The 23,816-nt window shown below is 38.6% G+C and overlaps 1 protein-coding gene across 3 annotated transcripts in view; it reads right to left on the bottom strand.

The window, feature by feature from the left end:
- The window catches only part of Vmat (Vesicular monoamine transporter), a 218,034-nt gene that overhangs the window by 76,995 nt on the left and 117,223 nt on the right, over nucleotides 1-23,816 (bottom strand). For all 3 annotated transcript variants that reach the window (XM_071591764.1, XM_071591765.1, XM_071591766.1), the window contains one exon: nucleotides 6,642-6,854. In XM_071591764.1, coding sequence (XP_071447865.1) covers nucleotides 6,642-6,780 — 139 coding nt within the window. In that variant the 5' untranslated portion in view covers nucleotides 6,781-6,854. The remainder of the gene's footprint in view (nucleotides 1-6,641; nucleotides 6,855-23,816) is intronic.

Raw genomic sequence — 23,816 nt, forward strand, 5'->3', positions numbered from 1 at the left:
GAGTTCTAACTTCGTTACGAGCTCTGCTTTTATGCTATTACTTGCAGTCATTTTATCTTGCAGAACTATTGTCCAACATTTCCAATTGTAAAGTTTAAGTATTCCTTCCATTAAAACATTTTTCACAAAATTCCATCTTGCTATTAAGTATCAGTTTGGGTATTCTGTCTTTCCCATCCTTTCTACATGGCCCAACCCTGCCAGCCGCAGTGACTTGGCAAATCTATGTCCTTCCCTTCTAGTAGTTCATTTATCTCCATGTTCATTCTAATTCTTCATCTCTCTCCTTGTGATTTTTCTCTCAAATTTTCTGAGGGTTTCTTCATCCTGACTTGTTAATGTCGATGTCTCAGCTCCATAAATTACAACGGGTCTAATAAGCGTTTTATAGATCTTCAGTTTTGTATTCCTTGATAGTAACATCGATTTGAGGAGTGTTACATTTGCAAAATAGGCCTTGTTAACTTCCATTACCCTTTGGTTAATCTCCGTGGATATCTTATTTTCATTGTTAAGTCTGACTTCTAGATAGGTAAACTTCTTGACACCCTCAAACTCATAATTTCCAATTATTATGTTTTGCAAGTCCCGCTTGTTCTGAGAAGCTGACATTTTCAAGTATTTGGTCATCTCTTCACTAACCTTCAGCCACACTTCTTTACCAGTGCTTTCTAAAATGTCAACCATTTCTTTTAGGTCATTTACATTTCGTGCAATTAGTGCTATATCGTCTGCGTATGCGAATCCTTGCTGGGATATTTGCACAATGGTCCCTATTAAATTCTTGCCGTAATCTTGCCTATTATTCAATCAATAGAAAAGAGAAAGGCATCTTTCTCGGAATTATTGTTTGGCCGATTGGTTGACGGGAGCCATCTGTCAAATCAGAGCATCTCCGCAGTATTTGGTAATATTTTTAGGTCATCTTACCCATGCGAGCTGACTCATTACTATCCATCTATTATTGCTAATAAGCAGACGTATTTATCTATTACCTCTAGCAGTGGTCATCCTACCACCCGCAAATATGGTGGAGACATTTGGTAGCAGTAGCCATAAACAGGAACGAATCATTCGGTTTTATTGGGATATTTGGCACTTTGGAGTCTTCACATAAGGAACCAAGATTGATTGCAAAGACCAGTTTCTGAAAGATACCAACCGATTAACAAGTCCTCCAAAACAATTTACATTTATTATAAAACAATAAAATTTGCATGTTATATGATGTAGAAAAGTAAGGCAAGGCCGTTGAATACCGGGGCAGCACCCGTTTATCACCAGGAGATAGTTCTGTAAATGTATATTATAAGGGCTTTAAAAGTGACATGAAGCTTTGAGAAATGGGTTCCAGGCGATGGGCAATTTTCCGTTGCTGTTCCGAACCCTTTTTATGCATAGATTTAACAACAAATTCTTACCATGAGTGCTACACTCCTTGGTTCTAATCGTTGATACTGTCGACTTCAGGTTTCCCCTCATGCTTCCACTCATATTTATGTTCCTATTATACCAAGCACAATTTAGCCTTTGTCTCTCATCGTACAATTCACCTCACAAGTCCAACAGCTCTCATAAAACTATAGCCACTTTATTGCGGTCGCATCACTCATATCTGGAATATATTTAGTACAAAGGTTCACCGCTATGGAAAATGATATCAAAACTTAAGACATCAGAGTGCTGTAAATATTAAAAAATATGTCACTCAGTGAACAAAGGACTACCATGGAAAGATATTTAAGAAATTGAAAATATTATTAAGTTTCAGTATAACTATACATATACATGTATACATAAATATATATATATATATATATATATATATATATATATATATATATATATATATACATATATTATATATATATCATTAAGTAATCTCCCGGTTAAGGTGGGTTTTGGATGGAAAACACTACCAATTAAATATCTTGTGACTCCTAACAAAACAGAATCCAGCAACCAACTCTACAACAAGTCCCTCTTCATTTCTGTGAATTTCCTTCCTTCATTCATCCCATCCAACATCCCAATCCTTTTCCTCCCCTTTCCTCGTTTGGCTAATATTGTCCCCTCTATTACAGTCTTCAACATTGCACTGCCGATCAATACACCCTTCATCAATTTTTCCTGCCTCCATATGATTTCTCCCAACAAACTCCTCTCCTCACTCACCATAACTAGAACTTCCTCATTGGTTTTACTTTCGTTCCATTTCACCTTCTCCATTCTTAACCACACGCACATTTCAAAAGCCTCCAATCTACGTCTATCCTCCTGCTTTAATGACCACGTTTCCGTGCCGTACATAGCTACGCTCCATATCAAAGTTTTCACGAGTCTCTTCTTAATGTCCTTACTCAACGTCATCAACTTCCTCCTCTTTGTGAATGCCTCTTTGCCTAGAAAAATTCTTCTCCTTACGTCCCTTCTACTTTGACCGTGTTGGTCCAAAAAACCCGCTCTAGTTTTTGCCCTATTATTTTAATGTTAAGTTTATACTTTCTCTTTCTGGAAAATCGCATATATTTTTTATTTATATTGATACATTGATTATCATCCCATATTTATCGTACTATATTCCCAATTCACTCGGTGAGGCTTGCAACCCCTGGAGTGACTGTCAAACTAGAGCTTGATCATCAGCGAACCTAACTGATTTTACGAATTCCCCGCTCACTTTCATTACAACCTCCAGTACATTCCATGCCTCTTTAATCATTTGCTCCACATATACGTTGAACAGCACCTGTGATAACGGGAAACCCTTACTTACACCTCTTCCTAACACAGCCCATCCGGACTCCCCGTTTCCCACTCGTACCTGAGCAGTCTGAGACATGTACAGGTTGCGGATTAGCCTCCTGTCCCTCCAATCTATTCCTATTTTCTGCAATACACTCGTTAGTTTTTCCCAGTTCACTCTATCAAACGCTTTTTCGAAATCTACGAAACACGCAAATACCTCCTGGTTGTATTCTATATTCCTTTCGATTATTAATCTCATTACTGCAATGACATCACGAGTACCTCTCCCCTTCGTAAACCCAAACTGGTCATCCCCTAAGTAATCATTTGCCCTACTCTCTATCCTTTTGTTTATGATCCTAAGAACAACTTTAGCTGCGTGGGATATCATACTTATTGTTCTGTAGTTCTCCCATGATGTAGCCTTTCCTTTTTTCGGAATAGGAAGTAACACTGATCTCACAGTCTTCCGGCCAGATTCTTTCCTCATAGATGTTACGAATCAGTCCATATATTCTCTTCCTACCACATTTTCCTAAACCATTTAGTAGTTCCCCAAGAATGTTGTCCACCCCCTTGGCCTTAATTAATTTCACCTCCCTTTTTGCTCTTTCTATCTTATCGTCGAGGATGCCTGGACCTAAGCTATCTTCATCTGCGTCATGTTCTCTTTCTATGTCTAACCTCGTTGGCCTGAGTTCTTTACCATACAGTTCTTCTATATATATTCCTTCCATCTCTCTTGGATTTTGTGTGTGTCAACTATTATCTTTCCCGACTTATCTCTAACTGTTAGTACAGATCTTCCCCTCTTACTTCCCGATAGTAATTTAAAATTCCTGTATAGTGCACCAATTTCACCCTTCCTCTGCAAACCTTCCATATCTCGCACTGCGTCTTCCATCAGGCTTCTTTTGCTTTATTTGTTGCCAATCTCATTTTATTATTTAACTCTTAGTACTTCCTTCTGCCTAGCTCTGGGTTTACATTCTTCCATTTTCTTGTCTCATCTATCTTTCTAATCATCTCATCCGTGATCCATGGTTTACTTGTCCTTTCCCATCAACGGTTCCTATAGTTTCTTTTGCTGCTTTCGATATCTCTTTTTGGATGTATTCCATTTTTCCTCGATATTACTCTGCTTTTTACCATCCTCCATGATTTATTTACAGCCTGCTGGTACTCATTCCCTGTCAATCCGTTTAATGCTTCTACATTTCATTTCCTAACCCGCCACCCCTGCCTTATCTTTTTGGGACGGACGCTTTATAACAACTAAATTGTGATCAGAGTCCGCATCCGCTCCGGTAAGCTGTGCGAATTGATCTCACTATTCCAAAATCTGTGCCTTGCCATAATGCAATCTAACTGATACCTTTCTGAGTAACCTGGGATTTTCTATGTATGTATTTATACTAACCCTAAACACACCACAATAGACCCTTTCCCTGTGCCTGGGACTCGAACCCAAGTACTCTCGCCAGTGTTACAATGCTCTACCTCTTGACTACCACGTCCCGATTTATATGTGTAGATGTGTGTATATATACGTATATATATGTATATGTATGTTTATATATATATATATATATATATATATATATACAATTTTGGTTATGTATTTATGTATATATATATATATATATATATATATATAAATACATAACCAAAATTGTGTAAATAAAAAAGGTCGAGGTGTGACCGAGCGTTTAATACAAGGACGCCGTCCTGTAAATCTTGGCACGTAAAATAGCCCTCGCCTAGCTTACTGATTATACCTGGGCTTTATGGAAATAGGATGTCTGTAGATGTCCTTTGCCCGCATCTAAGGGACCAAAAGGGTTCGGAGCACAGAGTCTCATTCTGTTTCATGTGGAATGTGACATCTACGACGCTTCGTCAGGGTAGCGGAAACTCGCCGAAGTTTTGGAGAACAAAGGGCAGCGCTGCGGTCATTTCAATTCTAAGATTGCATTATAAATGAAAACGGAAATTTTATATATCTACAATTAAAATTAAAGGGTAAAAGTTGAAGATGTCACCACCAACACTCAATTTCATTTTTCACTTTGGGGACATTCTAAAAATACGCCGTGAAAATACCTCAATAGTTGCTTATATCAACATATAGTATACTGGTATCATATTTTTACAGGTTATGACATTATTTTATTTTATGAATGAAATTTCTCAAATTCGTGTTATAGGCTATGGTAAAACCTCTGTGGTAGTCGAAACATTTTTTCCCATTCAAACTCTAACCTAACAGTAAGTTTTATTATGAAAATGTTTATTGTCTTACACACGTATCTTTCATCAGTATAAACACATAACAAATTAGCGGAAAACTATTATAGCTGTAATAAATTAATGATTTATTACGGCTATAAGAGTTTTCATTTCCTTCAATTGGTTTTTTTTTACGAGGTCGTGGAGCTCAAGTTTCTTAGAGTATAAATATATTTTAAACGAAGGTCTGAACAATAATAATTAGCACTGAAATAATTTGAGCCAAAACTTAATTTATAAAAATTGATCATATTAAATTCTGATATAAACTAATATAAAATATATTTTAGAATTTTTTTGTAAAATTCGAGTGAGTACAACCTTTATAGTTTATTGTATAGTAATTGCATCACACGATTTAACATTTCACAGCAACAGGTAATGCGGGTGGACAAGATTATAAGCAATTACTGTCATCTCGCCTATTTGTAAGTAATAGCCCTTACTTTCAGGAGAACCATAATTTAATAAATAATGAACTATATCTTCACCAAGACTAAACCTTAAAACTTTATCCATACTTCATCCATGTTTTGAACTAAGTTATCCTTCCTCTTCCATATCCTACCTAATCACTGACCCTGTCCACCTGGTGCTTGCACCCCCTGCTACACACCTTTTTGGTGAATCGCAAAGTATTTATGCCGATGAATAAACTACCGATGCCTAAATGATGAATTATAATAAAGCGACTAAGTTTTCGGTTTGTAATTTAAGTGTTACCTAAATTGGAAAAAAATGGGCACTAATTAGGTATAGCAAGATATGAGAGAATACCGAGGCAATCAAGCAGATATGTGGAACTCACTATGATCTGCAAAGCCATTCGATCATACCATTGAACACTTAAAAATGATTGACGTTGCTCAATAGAATCAGTAATGAATGGAACCCCAAAGCTAGAAAGGCATATGGAGATAGGAGTGGAATGAGGAGAAAACTGAGCGGCTTTTTTAACTGTATCTTACGGAATGTTCCATATTTTAACGGTCAAACTATTGAACGAATGAGGTACTAATGTACATTTGTAGTTCCTCCATAAGATGACCACGAAGTAACAAATAAAATAAATATTTATAAATTGACGAATAAAAACCTGCTAACCACGAGAGATTTAAACAGAGACCATTAAAATATTGGCATGGAACCAAGAAACAACAATATTCCCCAGTAATAATAAAAAAAGAACATATCATTAAGGCCATTGCAAATTTACAATCGGAAAATTAGGGATCATAAAATCCTGATAACCAGTACTGTGGGCTAACGTATTATATATGATAATAATAATAACGGCCAGTTTTATAATGACTATCGTCTTTAACACCGACGTAATAGTTGTTTATAAAAATAGAACGCCGTTAATAGAATAGTTACAAGGCGTTGACCCTATTTACTTCCAGGACTTTATCGTACTTATACTTTTCCCCTTATTGCAGAAAGAAATTAAGATTCATCTTCGTAGTTGATAATTCGATATATTTACTCAGATATTCCATGCCTCAGCCCTGTTGTGAAAGTGGAATATTAATGAAATTCGGTTCAAAGGGTGGTCACCCACCCTTCCGCCTTGTCTCAGCAGAACCCCCCCTTTGGTGACTCACCGACAGACGTGAGAAGCATGTTGTCCAGAAGCAGTGCTATAGCCACGATGAACAGGACGAGGCGTCGTGACTCGCGGCATGTCTGCAGCAAGGCTCCGAACTTGGTGTCCGCGCCGATCAGGTCGTCTATGATCTTCATGGTGGCCGCCCCTCAACCCCGCCCCCGCACACGGCCCTCAGCAGCACGGCGTGCAACTCCGTACGCCTGCGGGCCTGAGATTATGAGAGAGGAGGAGGACACATATGAGTATGCATGTTCACGTGCGAAATCTTCCAAAATAACAGACTAATTAACATGTTTGTTAAGTAGCGGAAAAAGGAATCATGACGATGGTTCACCGGTATTACACTTTCCTAACATGTAATCCGCGACTCAGTAGTGACTACACCGCTGGCAGATTCACACACTCGCATTCACCCCGCTAGTTACACCGTCATAACGAAACCAATCAAACTATCCCTAATTTTTAATCAAAGAATAACCTTTGAAGCAACAATCATGAATGGTGCACTCGTCACAAGGTAGGTAGGAGTGTGTGAGTTTATGCGTGAAGAAATGCGTATGTTCAAACATACATAAATTCACATTTATATGTAAGAGAATAATTATGCATGAATGGTCGGTACCCTAAGATCCCCCTCCCTCCCCGCTACACGTCCTCATGGCATTTTGCAGGGTACTATAATTAGTTATTATCATGTAGATGTAAATATAATTCGTACGGAAATAACAAATGCGTACCAATGGCAAATTACTTTTACGCGAGTTAGGAAAGATTTTCGACTGACCTAAAGAATGGAGATTTGAATTAAGTTCTTGAAATGAACTGCAATAAAATTCTGGGTTAAAAAGACATATGAATAATTCAAATTACTTGAAAAGCACAGGGGTGAATTAAATAACCAGTTAAGAGTAAATAACTAGAGATTCTTAAAACTTATGACTCTTTACAGACTTTTATGAGGAATTTTAGAGGAAGATGTTTATAAAAAGCTCTATTACAGTAACATTTAATGACTTCACTTCATACAAATTTGGCTTCCTTACAAGTCTTTCAGGTAGATTTAATATGAAAATTAATGAGATAAGTGATTTAATATTAACTGGTATAATTTATAATATTTAGCATTCATTTGGGGACTATCGGAGAAAGTTTTAATTAAGCAATTATACATTAAGATGAATATAGTGATTAGTATAATACTGACCAGTTCCTTTCTAGTAAACAGGAACTGTCAGTGAAAAATGTGTGCCGTCTACCTTGAGATAATACAGGCAATTCGTCCAAACGTGATATAATATATAATAATGTACTCGAAAAACTTAATTATGCGGCTAATATTTCAGCGACAGTATCCATGATTTCCTCCGTCTAGGAATTTTTGGAATTAGCGGAATTATTTGACCTTTCTTACATCTCTTTTTCTTTAATAAGCAAAAAAGAATTTACATCAAGGTGCCAGTATTAAGTTTTTCTCGAAGCATTGAAAAAAATTCTCAAATTAAGAAAATTTAGAGTTCATATTGAACAATATCTGTGGGTTGCGGTATGTCATCGTCGAGAGAATGCATCTAAATCTTACTCAGTACATAATTTGGGAGAGTAAAATGCATCCAGCAATCAAAAATGATGAGGCTCAGGTGGAACCACGATGTTAAAATAATCGATACGGATTTGGATAGATTGTGTGCGAATTTATTAATACCTACTTAAGTCAGTAGGAATGAGAGGGGATCGAGATTCGTAGATAGAATGGAACCAATGGTTATCCAGAACCTCGTTCGCATGAGGCGGGGACCACGATCTCACCAGAGAAATAAATGGGGTCACACCCCAAAGCTATTCCTCCGTGGGCGAATCGGGAGAAATCCAAGCTCGTTGCCACGAATCCGCGACGAAAGGTTGACGAATGGGAGAGTTTCGGTACCCTCGGAGCCTCTGCGAATCGAGGACACCGCCGCTACTGACGTGTCTTATATTTTTCGCGCCCATTACGGAGACCCTCAACCTGGCAACAAAAAGATTATGCGGCAGTTGAGTCAACCAGTCAGCGCGAGCGATCGGAGGCAATCATCCCCGAAGACGTGAAAAGCGCACATCTCGGATGGGGCAAATTGAAACGCATTAGCATCTCCGTAAATCCTCCATCACCCTGCCCCCACCACCCATTTACTGGATAGGCCATTCCGCGGCTTGGCCTCCTAGGATTATCTCGGAGCGTCTCCCTCGTCTTCCTTTCATTCCTATCTCGCTCCCGTCATTGCTCGAGGACCGCGACGAAATATTATGATCGGTGGAGACAAAGAGGATAGGTCGGTCATCGAAGGCTAATCTTCCGCCAACGTCGTGATGTCCCCTTGATAACATCGGCGGGGTTACGTCTCCGGATGACAATACCCGACGTTCTGATACCGTTATCAGAAGCTCCAATGGAGAAGGATGAATGGTGACGTGATTTAATCATCCGAGCGATTAAAATTGGCATCCGTATCTCACTCTCCCCCCGACGTATATCGAGCGCGGGTAGACATTGTGCACGTCGAATCGTTTTACTACTAACTTCTTGTGAGCATTAAGGGTGAAACTGGTCGTCATCATTTCTTTTTCGTTCTAATGTCGCTAGCAGCAGCTCTGCTCTGCCTTTTTCCATAATTACCCCCTTGTGTTCCAATTATAGGGTTAGTTTGCAAATTCCAAGTCGAGACCTGAGTGAGGGTCGAACATATATTCCGGTGGTGTTGCTGGGGTTTCGTTCTATACGTAACCACGAAAACTACGACGAATATGGTCTCTTGGACGCGGAACCGTGATAGCCTGTAAGTCTATATTTTTGGGTGAAAATGGATATGTGTATATAAATACATATATTTATATATATATATATATATATATATATATATATATATATATATATATATATATATATATATATATATTATCCCGGTCTAGGAAATATTTTTACATTCGTGATCTGCTTGATTCCGCCTTCCCCACCTCTCCCGTGTTCGTCCTTTATGTGTATTCCTATCCCTTTTCCTTATATCTTAAAAAAAATATATATATATATAACACTTTTTGAAAGACTCACGGACGTGAATAATAATGTATAACACTTAGCACTAGTGGACACAGACAAAAACACAGAAACACAAAAAAAAAAAAAAAGAGACTCACTATTTTTCGAATTTTCGGTGGTCGTTGCCACCTTTATCAAGGAGGAGAGGGACAGAACTCTGTGTCCACTAGTGCTAAGTGTTATACATTATATATATATATATATATATATATGTATGTATGTATATGTAATATGGAAGAGAAGCAAGAGGACATAACACACACACACATATATGTGTGTATGTATGTATATAATTATATATGTGTGTGTGTGTTCTACCCTCCCGTTGCTCCTCTTCCTTGAGAAAGGTGAAAGGTGGCGTGGATCACCGAAAATTCGAAACCTAGTGAGTTTCTGTGTTTTTGTCTTTGTCCACCAGTGCTAACTTCATACACATTATTTTTCACGTCCGTGAGATTTTCATAACAGTGTTATTTTATTTATTTATAAACATAACGGCAGGGGAAATATAACATTGAAGGTCTCTTTAGTTTTGCATATCTTTATTTACCATAGGTGCTCATCAATTAGTTAACTTCTTTTAAAGTTGACATGAGCATACTATGTAATTATACGTGAGTTGTTAACTTAATCCTCCACTTGCGTACAAATTTCAGCTTACATTTCATTATCAATAAGGAAACATAACCGGATACGAGTTTTTATGAATTGAAATTTATGAATACATAAGCTTTGTAATATGCAGCTTACCAACTTATTTCCAGTCGTCATTCGGTCAGTGTGATTCGATCGACTAATAAAATTGACGTATGCGTTTCGTACAAAGTGATTTTGATTAATGATAATAATGGGTTATTATCTTCAATATATATATAATCCAATATATTGGCTCACACGTCTTCTAAATACCAGATCTATTTCGCGTTTTCAAGTTCTTATGCTAGCACTACTATTATTAAGTCTACATTATTTAAGAGCGATAGGAATTCCTATTCCAAGTTTTTTCTCTCATATCTGTCCGTAGAAGTGGGGTTTTTCTCCACTATAAAACCGATTCAGGTGAGATGAATCCCAGATGGCATTAAAATATCATAAAGGTAGAACACAGAAGTGATTTTCATTTGCCAAAACTATATTTTCAAAAATAATAAAAATTATTTTCGATTATCACGCATACGAGAGTCATATCGCGATATTATTTTTACTTTGAGCTGGTAATCATGAAATTTCTAGTAGCTTGTACCGTAAAATACAACGTGTAAATAATGAACGAACATTATCACAGCTTAATTAACTGTAGTAATGAAGAATGCTTATATCTTCTTGCTACCAATAAATATCTGTAGCAGATGTGCAGGGACAACTGTACTTTTAAGTGGCATATTCCCCTCTACATTAACACTGTAAGATGTGGTTGGACATTTTAGGCCTTCCCCAAGTTTTAATCTACCACCACATTCAAAATATTTCTAGAACCCATTGATAAATGATATTAATGCCCTCTCCATAAATTGGTCCAACCATCTTAATCTACGCCTTTCTCACGAGTTATATCTTCAAAACAACGATGGTACGGTACGGCAGAAGCCTCAGCAACGATAGTGAATAATGCTTTTCCTTGGGGAGAGGGCAGCTACCTTTAATTCCTCCTCTTCATCTCCACAAGGGCGCAGGTTAGGTAGGTGGAAGAGGATCTGAGAGAGAAGTCCCCCCGACCCATAAATCCTGAATGCGGCTGCGTCCTAAACCTTTCCAAAGACCTTCTTTGGACCACTATCCCCGCCAACCACCCTTCCATTCCCTCAAACGGTCACCGAATGACCCTTCCCTTCATCTCCAACCCCCTACTTCCTACCTCTCCCTCTGGTCACATCTTCGGGGACCAGCACGCACCCTCCGACCCTTCCCTCCTCTCTCTCTCTCTCTCTCCAACCACCAATCCTACTCTCGTCACCACCCCGCCGCCACCATCAGGGACCACTGCCGACTCGGTCACCGCGGGACTCCACTTTCATCTCCATACGACTATTATACACGAGAGGAGAAAGGGAGAGGGGATGGGGAAGTGTGTTGGGGGGGGGGGAGAGAGAGATATATATCCGGACGATGACCGCACACGAGACTATTAACCGTCCGCTTTGAAATCTCCCCCTTTAGTGTCACCAACAGGCGGGACTGTCACATAAATTTCTTCGCTTTTCTCGGCGATGGACGGACGGGGATGGCCGATGAGGGAGGTGGTGGGAGGGGAGGCGGAATGGAAACCATGGCGATCAAACCAAAGCGATTCCCTTTGCTGGCCCTCGACACACTCCTCCACGCAGTCCAAAAAGGTGAGGGGTTGATGGTCGAAGGGCCCTACTCCCCGGGTCTGCCTGCACCCATACGACAAACACACCACACGATCCCCCGCACCGCCACAGCAACCCCCTTCTCCCTCGCTTCCCCCCTTCCCCTCAGCCAGAAAGTACGGAAACCCCATTCCCATGCCGCGATCTCACTTCCGCGTTGCCGCATTTCGACGGCAGCCCATTAATTTGGATGTATCTCAAGGATCGACCGAGGGTGGGAAATAAACGAAATATTTTTGTTGATAGACCGATTGGCCTTCATTTAAAATATTTACCAACTGAGACAAAATCGAATGATTTTGAAAAAAAATCAATGATGGCGTCGTTACTGATATATTTATATTGCAAATAAGATGCTACGCATCAATTGTTTGCAATAATATTCGCGTCGTAAATGTTTGAGCTCCTTTTAGATAAAAATGCGGTAAAAGATAGGCGGAGTTAGTCATGCGATCCTGTTTGTGCGAGATAATGTTTTCCCCAATAATTGGGTTTTGATCTCGGAAAATCGTATTCGAAATCAACAGCAATGAGTAAGAGGCGAAAAAATGATTGCCACGCCCGACAATACAATTTAAGATGGGAATTTATTTCTTGAATTATTTAACTTCACTAGATATTTAAATAAGTGTAAACAAAATAATAAAAAGTTCAACGATTGGAGATGCAAATAAAAATATCCCTTTAGTGACGTCAATAATTATGATACTTCCCGCAGTTGAGCCGTATGAAAAAGCACCGTAACTAAGTTAGTATATCCCCTCAGTATCTTTCGATGTGATCTAAATCCTTAATTCGGTGCCACATCAATGTCTTGCCGAATAATTCGCGAACTTGGATCAATAGCAATAATGCAAACACTATGTCGATGTGGTAATTTTACTCAGTGGATCACTACAGATTATTTATATAAAACACTTATGCACTTGATGAGCTATCAGACAAGCGCTTTTAATACTCTTTATTTGTATGATTATTTCCTATCGCATTTTTTCTGTAATTTAAAAGCTATCGCCAGTTTATATTTTCACGGACCCGAAGCTATTTTTCAACTCAGAGAATGGAACTAAGAACCGCCAGATTTGTCAAAAATAATTACGATAAGAAGACGAGTGTGACAGATCTTTTAGAGGAATTTAGAGGACTTTTAGAGGACTGGAAGCCGCTTGAGGTACGAAGAGAACAAGGGAGACTTAGACTTTTAGATAGGTTCAAAACACACGAGTTTAACTATGACAAAAAGGGAGCTATTATGACCCCACATTATTAGGGTAGGTTAGACCACAAAGGTAAGATAAGGGAGGTAGACTCCAGTACCGATAGATACAAATATTCGTTTTTTCCTCGAATAATCAGGAATCCTAAAAATAAGAAATCGAAGGCATTATAGAAATAGTAAAGACATACTAATTACAAGCGAGGGCAAAATTGAACGCTGCGTCAATATCAAGTACATTTGCAGGTGTATTTGCATGTCTAAGTTAGTTGATAGTATGTCTTGTATTTCTAAAAATTAAAGTGGGTTTTTCATGAATATACACGTCTCTTTAAGTATGAATTGGCATGCTTTTGTTAGATTTGTACGTGGTTTCACTTTGTTTTGTGGGTTGTGTCCTAAAAAAAACCTCCACCACACGCTATTACGGTGGCTTTTGGGGCATTATGTAGATGTAAGTACCAACATACTTTGCTTAGAGCTTGTATAACGTCTTCGGCAAGGACTTCATTGAGTTTTCGGGTAACTTAGCCCACCAATTAGCTCTTCCAATTTAGTCTATCGGATCCAAGGGCAACAGCGAATTACTTACGAAGGGAAAATTACCAGAAATAAGATTTTTGAAAAACGTAAAGGAGATTCAAGTACTAAATGAAATGCGGAAAAATACCGTAAAAAGGGAACATACTTAAGAGTGGTACGGAATGAAATTTCAGGTTGCTGCAGGAAAATATAAAATTTGTAATCCATTAAAAAACTTCATTTGCGACCGGAGTTAATACAAAGTATCATCTTCTGGCGAGAAGAAGAAACTCTCTATCTAATCCGGTCGCAAAGTAATTTACTTCATTCTATGGAACTTTACTTGCAGTTTCTTTTTTTCCCTGTTTCACCACGTAAGAGTTCCACCTAGGGAAGGGCCTGGCACCTTAGGAAGAGAAAATTTTAGGGAACAAAAAACAGATACGAATGTTGAAATTTCAGCCACAGGCGGATATTTTTCTTATGAGGAATTTTCAACAGATGTCATTCAATCCAAAAAACCATGTCTTGTTTTATTATCTGTTCATTTATTGTACATTGTATTTGCATATTGTTTCATGGCGTAACACAATAGACGACAGTAAAAATACGGTTTGGTAAGTGAAAAATAGATTTGAAAAATCTTTTATTAATCATCGTTTCCTTTGTTTGTTAAGGGCGTAATAAAAATAAACGATTCATGCACGTATTTCTTCTTGTGAAAACAAAGAAGTGACCTTTCAGGAATATAAAAATGCACTTTTGGGACAAGTTGTTTGAGTTCTGGAAGAAATGGAACCTTGGAGCAACGTGAGATGAAAATTTAGCAACTATCCAAGTCACATTCGTACTACTCCCTCTTTTCACCTAATCCGTCAATATTGGATGACCACGCCCCTATCCACTCCCATGTGCTGGTGGCGATCTACTCCTATCGCTACGAAACGCCCATGAGCTTTCTCACGATAGAATTATCGCAAACAAAATTGTCTTATCAAATTCATCTGCCGCATTATCTTGCATAATTAAGGAATATATGAGTCATTATCGATTAAACATTTTATTTGATTTGGTTACATTTGTGAATTTTACAGTCGTAAATATAAGGTCCATCTGAGCCAGACACTTGCCCACGGGGTTAAATCATTTCTTTCCCATGCAATGGTGCAATATCAAACAAACTTTATCACCATATTTTGGTGAGTTCAATTAAAAGCCGATAATTTTGTGGTTATCAGGGTTTCTAAAATTATTTTTTAGCCTTTTTTATGTTAATTTATCCAATTGCAAATTGGGAAATTGCAAATCCATAAACGCTGCTGTTAAAGTAGAATAAAAAATTCAGTCGAACAAGCATAGAGGTCCATGATACAATTATCAACAAAACAGAAGCAAGTAAAATTAACGATGGAATACCCATAAAATGCACGACTACCCACAATTTCAGTAAAATTTAAACATAAATAGAGTTCCTGATAAAAATTTTTATGCGACATAAAACGCAAAATATTAATTTTAATAGCCAATGAAATATGCTAAATTATTGTTGTTAATATCTGAAATACCTGATCAAAATATACTTCGGGTCAAAGTTTTCCATTGAGCCATTCAAAGCGAGCAAATTTATTTACGTCAAACAATCACTAAATGATGACGATAATTGAATGAGCGCTTTAAAACGAATACACTCTGAAAATTACATAGTTATTATTAAGAATTTCGAGCCAAAATTTCAGTATAGTCAGGAATATTAAACTGATTAATATGATTCATTTGTGAATGATGTATAGGAGCTTATTTAAAAAGGCACTGTATTTTATAAACAAATAAGGCATCGAAAAGCATCAAATGAAAAAAGAGATGAACTATGTGGTCTCATTACCTAATTAAATATCAAAAGATATGTAATACAAACCAATGCGAGAAGAAGGTTTAAATTGAATAAATAAATGCTCGCTGGTGATTAAAAAAAATGTTAAAGAAAATTTAATAGGAGGTGTAAAGAGGAGAATTATGATTGCAATCGCAAATTGCAAGATTGCAAAAAACGAAGGCCACCCCGAACGGTTACGGTTGGTGTCCTAACACCCCCCGCCACACGCCCTTGCGTCGGCTTGCGGGGTATTATGTAGATGTAGATAGAACAGTAAACGCCATACTCATTTGCAAAAGAAAGTTTTCTTCGGCGTTAATATTTATTAAAAATAGATTGCAAGGCTTTGCCGAGAACTTAATGTGGCTCACGATATATTTTAAAGTACTGAAAACTATGAATGGCCATCATTTCTATTTGAGTATTTCTAGTAACGGATGATTTCAGTATTAAAGAAGGCTAAAACTAGGAAATGAGATAACATCAAATATTGCTTAATAAGTAATATGGTTCATTTCTCCTTCTTTGACTGACATATGCTAATAATTTTGGCTTAATTGTCGTAACCTTATTGCTATTCACTCGTGGCACCAGCGCATAGACATTTCTTATTTCATAGAGCATCCTCTTAAACAGGCAGTATTTGATTCAATTCAGTAAAGAATTCAGACATCTCACTTAAAAAGTGGAAATCGCAGCATTAATTTCCCTTGTACTCACTAATGAGAGCATTTACATTGCGCGCGGAATGTGTTCACTAATTCGATCAATGTCTCAATTCGAGACACCCCAGATTTGCGCAGATAATCGCATTCCATTTATCTCCAGAGAAACTGTTCTAAGTCTCCAGATATCTCGAATCTTACTTTCTTCTCAAGCCCTTTCAACTCCACGGCTCCCGCCCATCTCCATTCGCTGCCCCTATCTTCCCCCGTCATCTCCCGAGCAATCATCACTTCCTCCTCGGCCATTGCCAAGGAAGAACAAAGTACCGGGACATTTAGAGCCTTGTAAAACACTTCCCCGTCTCCCACGCAAACACCAACCCCGAGGGCCAATACTACTACTACAATGGCCTTTAAATGCCTACTGGAAATGATTGCGATTGCTCGAAGAGATTATCCCTTTGGTTCTGTGTGCTTTTGCGCTCTCTTGTGATGGAGGCGGGGGTGGGGGAAGAGAGGCAAGGGCCCTTGGGAGAAAGATGGCGAGCGCTCGTGAGAGGGACGGTGGTTGGTGGGGAGGGGACACGGGGCAGAGAGAGGGAGAGGTGGGGACAAGTTAAATGGGGTAGTTGATGCGAGAAAGGATAGGTCGGTTGGCTAAGGGGGTGGCGTTGGGATGAAGGACGTATAGGTGTGGCAAGGGTGGGGGAGTGGGTTTGGGTCGCGAGCCGAGGCATAACACTCATGAGGAACTTCCATCAATAAGGCTGAAGAGAGGGGAAATGAATACGAGGCCACTCACTCAAGCGGTACCAAACTTTTTAGTCGCCCCTTTCCACTTCCCTCCCGCCTCGAAAACTTATAACCTTAATACCTCCTCTCTACCTCACACTAAATAACCCTCCCCCTTTACCACCCCACCTCGAAGCTACTTTCCTGTCCCTCACTGCTTCGCAAATCGCATTTGTTCATTTTTTTAACGACCATAAAGCCTTGTCTCCTCTCGCTTCCTTCATCTATGTCTACCTATCCGCACACTGTCACAGGGTTTATGGCAGGGGCTCTCAGGACGCTGGTAATTAAGGAAAACTGAGCATTTGACGATAAGGTCAAGAGAGTTATCGAGGGGCTGGTTTAGTTTTGTAATTATCTGAATATATTTGTCTAAATTTTTTATAGGTTATGAACGTATACTATATAAGATTGATTCCTTCTACCGACTTAATAATCAGCTTACTTAAGCCTTCGGCCTAACCGCTTTTATATAAGCTGGAATTCACTCGACAGAACGCAGAACTGGTCTGCTGACGCTATGACATGCCACGGCCAAGTTTGAAGGCAAGCTTCTTGCGACGATATTTTTATAAATTATCATATCAAGACTTATACACGAGCCATGGATTTTACTTTTTCACTGTAACATTTATAGTAAACAGTTAATCTATCGTATTTTACGGCGCATATGGTTTACATTTTTTTGTGAGCATAAGTCTTATTGACTGACTAGCGAAAGCTCCCTTCTTGAGACAAAATTCACGCACGAGACATTTCAGTTCTTCTGGGAATTTTAGTACATACGTGTTAGTTTTGAAGCTATTTGCACGCTTGAGTCACCTAATGGACCGAGAATTCCAGGGAAGAAAATTGCTTGAGAAATTCACACATGCGGCTACTTCTTTCTAGTGACTTCACCTCGACCGCCTATCGCTTTCCTCGCCATCGATCTTCAAAGGAATCAACGCTCTCTACCCACTATTCAGGGGCACTTCTCAGGCAAACCCCCCGTTCTTCCTCGTCCCCAATTCATGAGCTGACAATTATTATTACTCATTATTTTCGCATTCAAAGTTCTGCTGCTACTTAAAAGATCGCTGGCGATCTGTAATGGTCCCTCTACTTGCTGCAAAGACCGATGGTGACTAGAAATTCTTTTACGTATGATCTCTAAGGCTTCGCGGATCTAGATGCATTTGTACACTTACCGACCTGAATGAGGCATATGCTACCCGATAGTTGACGACTGCGTTGCATATTAGTCCCTCCTTTTTAATGGGATTTCTTATTTGTAATCTTACTGTAGTCAGTGGAATGGTCACTAACAGTATCAAAGTTTGAATGTGTGAAACCAATGTTGAATTAATTATGTTTGGTCACCCCCTTCCTCGTGCCTTTTAAGAGAATCACGGGGTGACATGTGTTTCTGTAAGTATTGACTGCCACACGTCCTTACGACCCCTTGTCACACGTCCTTGCGACGCGACGGCTGGCGAGGTAATGTGTGGATCTGGATTTCCAAATGTTTCTTTATTTCAGTGGTGATAATTTTTTGTTAAACTTGGCGGCGTAATAATGTTGACGAGACTAATATCTCAGGTCATCAGTGACGTAGTCACAAACGTAAGACGACTGTCGACGATATACAAGGGGTGAAACGACTACAAGAATTGCCTCACATAAGATCTATAGCATCTGTTATGAGAAATACATTAGTTACAAACAGTTTAGTTCTGTTTTCAAATAATTGAACAAGTTTTCATTTTCTCTGTAAATACGTATCTTCCCACGAAAATCGATGACCCGAAGAGAAGCCATTTGCAGTATCGCTCCATGGTATGTCCAGACTAAAAGACTGCTCTAAATTCGTGGAATCCGCTCACAATTTGTGGAAGATGATAATATATTGTAATAAATGATAAAACCAGGAAAATGTTTCCATACCCTCTTTTTGATTATCTTCGTGAGTAACGAGGACTGACCGCCTCCCTACGTGTGAAAATATTTCGTGCTGCTAACAGTCTCTGGATTACTGGAAAAAGAAACGAATAAGGAGCCTCCTCTTCAAGACATATGTACGCAATACCGTCTATTCTCATGAAAAATCTTGGCAAAGCCATGAATTTTCTCCGCGTTGATCCTATGAGGAAATCAAGAAGAAACATTTTGAATAGGATTTGGACTTAAACTGAAAGTAGTACATAAACTTTTTGAAGCAAAAAAAGAAAGCGAAAGATGAAGGCTAACAAAGCAATGTCACATTAATTCAGAGAACTTGAAAGATAGTATCTTACTTCAAATCGTGAAAGATATCCGGGAACTCTTTTCCAATTTTCGCATGACAATTTTTAGTGTTTTGCGTACAAACCGGTTGACCTTAAACCGGTTAACCTGCCTATCACATGTACACAAACATAAAAATAGCGGCGCTTTAAGCGGATTCTTATCGCTTCATCTGAGTATATTGTTATTGAAAAAATGTGTACATAGAACGTAATTCCTTGCTACGATTTTTTCTGACCATATTAATTTGGGAAAATACGCTTACCCGACACACCCCTATATTTTAATATGCGTCTATTAACTTTACTATTCCGTTCAAATGTTATCCATGAAATCCAAGAAGGAAACGAAAGCATTCTGGCTGTACAATACATCTGTTGTGACGTTCTCCTCAAATACAGATACAGTACCGCGTCCACCCAACCACTGACATCGTGATCAATGCGCGACCACGTGTCGTGGCATAACTCCGCTGCGCACTTGATTGGGACCAGAGAGTTGACCGGTACGTAGATGTGAAGAACTTTCCCTCTTAAAGAATTTAAGAGTAGGAGCACAGCGGATACACCGGAGGTTGGACAAGCTCACACGTAAACTGCAACATTCACGAAATGTTTCAACTGATAAACACTGAGTGAAATGGCCTCCGTAACTGCCTTATTTCTGCCTTACGCAGTAATCTGCTCCTCAATGCAAGCCTACGAGGCAAGCAATTGAAGGACAATGATTGTTTTTCCCTGAAAAATACGTACAAATGGACGAGTTTTGTCTAGGGGATATCCTTAAATAATCTGCGTCAGTCAGCCATTTGCACCGACCTGCGTATTCAGAGAGGACTCCGCGACACTTAAATGATTGATCATTGATAGAAGGAGGAAAACAGTCATTAAAATATTACAGTGCAAAACACAACCCCAAAATCTTTTTCACATATTTGAGCTCGATTTGATTAATTTAATAATTACAAAAGAGTTGAAAATTATTCAATAGTATTAGCAGAAAACTTGCCTAGTAGGTTAAAAAAATTATTCCGAAAAATTCACACCTGGAATGAAATCCAACTTTCAAAATGTTCATCTAAGTACCGACTTAGTAAAAATGTGTACACCACGTATCAATGACATGGGATAGAGAAAAATATTGGATGTATTGTAATTTACCTGTAATTCACGGTCATAGTTAAAATAAGCCATCAAAAATTACACGCCATCCTAATATGCTCAAATAGAACGCATCCTGTATGTCCCCTTCCATCACCTTTCTCTGTTCCCCTTGTTGCACTGTAAATATATGAATATCCGAATATATCTTTTGATTCATTTTAACTTTTAATTGGATACAAAATCCTAAAAAAATCTAAACAGTGGTCTAAGTACACAATGTATGTACTTATTAGTTCTGGGGTGGTTTGTTACGCTCAGTATACAGGGTTCGTCCGGAAAATAAGTGTACTGAGCTCAGGAAAAAAAATTTATTACACTTTTACATATCTTAAGCTAATATTCCTCAAAATAGGACCCTTGTGAGTCGATAAACTTGTTCCAGCGGCGTTCCCATTCCTGGAACGCTCCCGCGAAGGCATCATCGGGAACCTCTCGAAGACACGTCGTCACGGCCTCTTTGACGGCGTCCAAAGTCCCGTATCGCGTTCCTTTCAAACTCCTCTTTATCTTCGGGAACAGAAAGAAGTCCGGTGGTGCCAAGTCCGGGCTGTAGGGCGGGTGCGGCAGCGTTGCCACGCCGTGCTTGGCCAAGAAGTCCGACACGACAAGCGCGGTGTGAGACGGCGCATTGTCGTGATGCAGCCGCCAGATGTTTTTGATCGCTGGCTGGACGCGGGTGACTCGTTTTCGAAGATTACACTGCTCTGCTATCATCCGAACACTAAGACGACGATCAGAGTTCAGTACATCGCGAACTTTTCGCACATTTTCGTCGGTGAGTGTCGCTGATGGGCGTCCAGGCCGTGGTTCGTCGTCGACCTCTTCTCTGCCCTCCACGAACATACTGTACTGATGGAAATGCATGGAAACGATACATAGTTGCGAAGTTTTTAAAGACAAGGGCGTTGGGTGACTACGTCCAATAAAGCTACTTCCTTTAGGGCTTACATCAGTGACATCAACGAAAGTTTTCTTGCAGAAAATTTGCACGGTGGATTTATTCAATGCATCATAACCAGGAAGAAATTTTACGGCGTAGAAAATTATTCAAAAAAATATTTTATATGACTTTCTGAGTAATTTGCAGTTGATCGAACACTTCCTTTTTTAACCCCCAAAAAGTCTTGAATTTTGACTTTTCAATACATTTAGTGCCTCAATTTTAATTTTTTAGCACATTTGAAATTCCACAAAAATCTACTAATTCACTCGCTTTCTCGATACATCGTAAAGGCAGCCCAAACTCGGGCACTAAAATAGAGGTACTATGAACCTACTCTAATTTAAATCGCCAAAACTTTGAATTTCTTCCTCTGTATTTCCTTTCCCTGTGCCGGTTATGGTTTCCCAGGAAGACTTCGTACCCGAAAAATAACTTTAGCTTGGGTTGACCTGTAGGTGTCCACAGATTTGCCCGGGATTCGAACCCGGGCCCCTCCGATCAGCAGCCCAACGATCTGCACTCAGGACTACCGCGACATAAAATCGAATATGGATTTATGTTTACTTTTTAGATTTCAAGAAGGCGTTTGACAGTAAATCGAGTAGAAATAGTTAATATCTTACAGAAGAACGGAATGGACGGGAGGAATTCGTGATTTGTACGTAAACTGCCAAATGCTCAGACTAATCAGGATCGAGTAGCGAATGGAAGGTCGAAATGGAAAGGTTTGGGAGTAAAACTATGGTTTCCATTATCAATCTATTTTTCAACGTACTCGCATGCGTATGCAACTCATGGTTTCCGAGAAAAAGAAATGCTAAATTAAACGTTGAAATAGGAAGGCAAAGGCCAGAGCAGATGGAACAGTTTACGAGCACATGTCTTGGAAGTTTTTGGACCCGGAAGGTCACATGACTAGGGACATAAGAAAAAGAGTTGCATTAGGCAAAGAAGCTTTCTCAAAGAAGAGGAAATTGAAGACGGGGGACATCGAGTTAGGACTTAAAAAAACATTATTTTAACCCTTAATATGGAAGATGGCTTTGTACGGCGCGAAAATATTGTCGATGAAGTAAGTCAATAGGCGTAGGAATCATTCTCCAAATCCACATTTCATAACGTGGATGATAGACAGAAAGCATTAACCTAGCATATCCGTATATTTTTGCAGTCGTGGACATATATATATATATATATATATATATATATATATATATATATATATATATATATATATATATATATATGCTAGGTTAATGCTTTCTGTCTGATAATATATAAATAATACATAAATCTGTCAATATAAACTAAAATGATATCCTTGATATTTCATATGCCCAAGTTATGATGCAAAAAAAAACTTAAGAGGTTAACAACAATGTTCAGTGATTTATTCATACGCTCCGAATCTATCGAATTCAAGATAATGATTTAATATGCTAAACCGACGTAATCGTTACAAAAAAATGAAACGAACTGCTTGAGTTACTTTTTGACGGAGTATATTGAATCCGGGACATTCGGCGCACCTTGCAAAAATTAAACTAAACGGGAATGAGGAAAGATCAAGGCGTGGGTAATCTCAGGGACCCCGGATCTTGAAAAACCACGGCAGTCGAAAGAAATTGGGATTGGAAGGAAAATGAAACTTATCTCATTACGAGCGGTGGAAAGGATTGGGGACTAAGGAAGGCGGTGGGAAGTTAGGGATTGAACTTTGTAAAGCCGAACAGATATAATAAAAGAAAACCCAACCTATCATCTCAGTCTTGGTTCCGTTGGGCTCTCCTTTCTTTATGTGTGTGTGTGTATATCTATATATATTTATATATATAGATACATAGTATGCATATATATATATACAGTATATATATATATATATATATATATATATATATATATACTATGTATATACGGCCTACGGCCTCTGAGAGGGCCGAAAGCTCGAACAATTTACCGTGTGAGTGTCCTTTTAAATGTTGCTATTCTATTCTATTTGTGTTATATTGTGTCAGCCCATTATATATATATATATATATATATATATATATATATATATATAATATTTATTTAGTAGCTTTATTTATCCCAAAACCTACCTTAACCGGTAGATTACCTAATAATAATAATAAATAATATATTTATCTATATATATATATATATATATATATATATATATATATAGTATGTACTTAGGTATTCTCTTGAAGAGATTACTTTTCTTGCGTCCCATTTCGATACAGACTCCCGACTCCACCACGCGGCACGAGAAGCATTGGTAGACCTCAGGGGAACGCGAGTGGAGGA

This window comes from Hetaerina americana, unplaced genomic scaffold (genome assembly GCF_022747635.1).
Source record: "Hetaerina americana unplaced genomic scaffold, ioHetAmer1.1.p SCAF_5, whole genome shotgun sequence".
Lineage (NCBI taxonomy): Eukaryota > Metazoa > Arthropoda > Insecta > Odonata > Calopterygidae > Hetaerina > Hetaerina americana.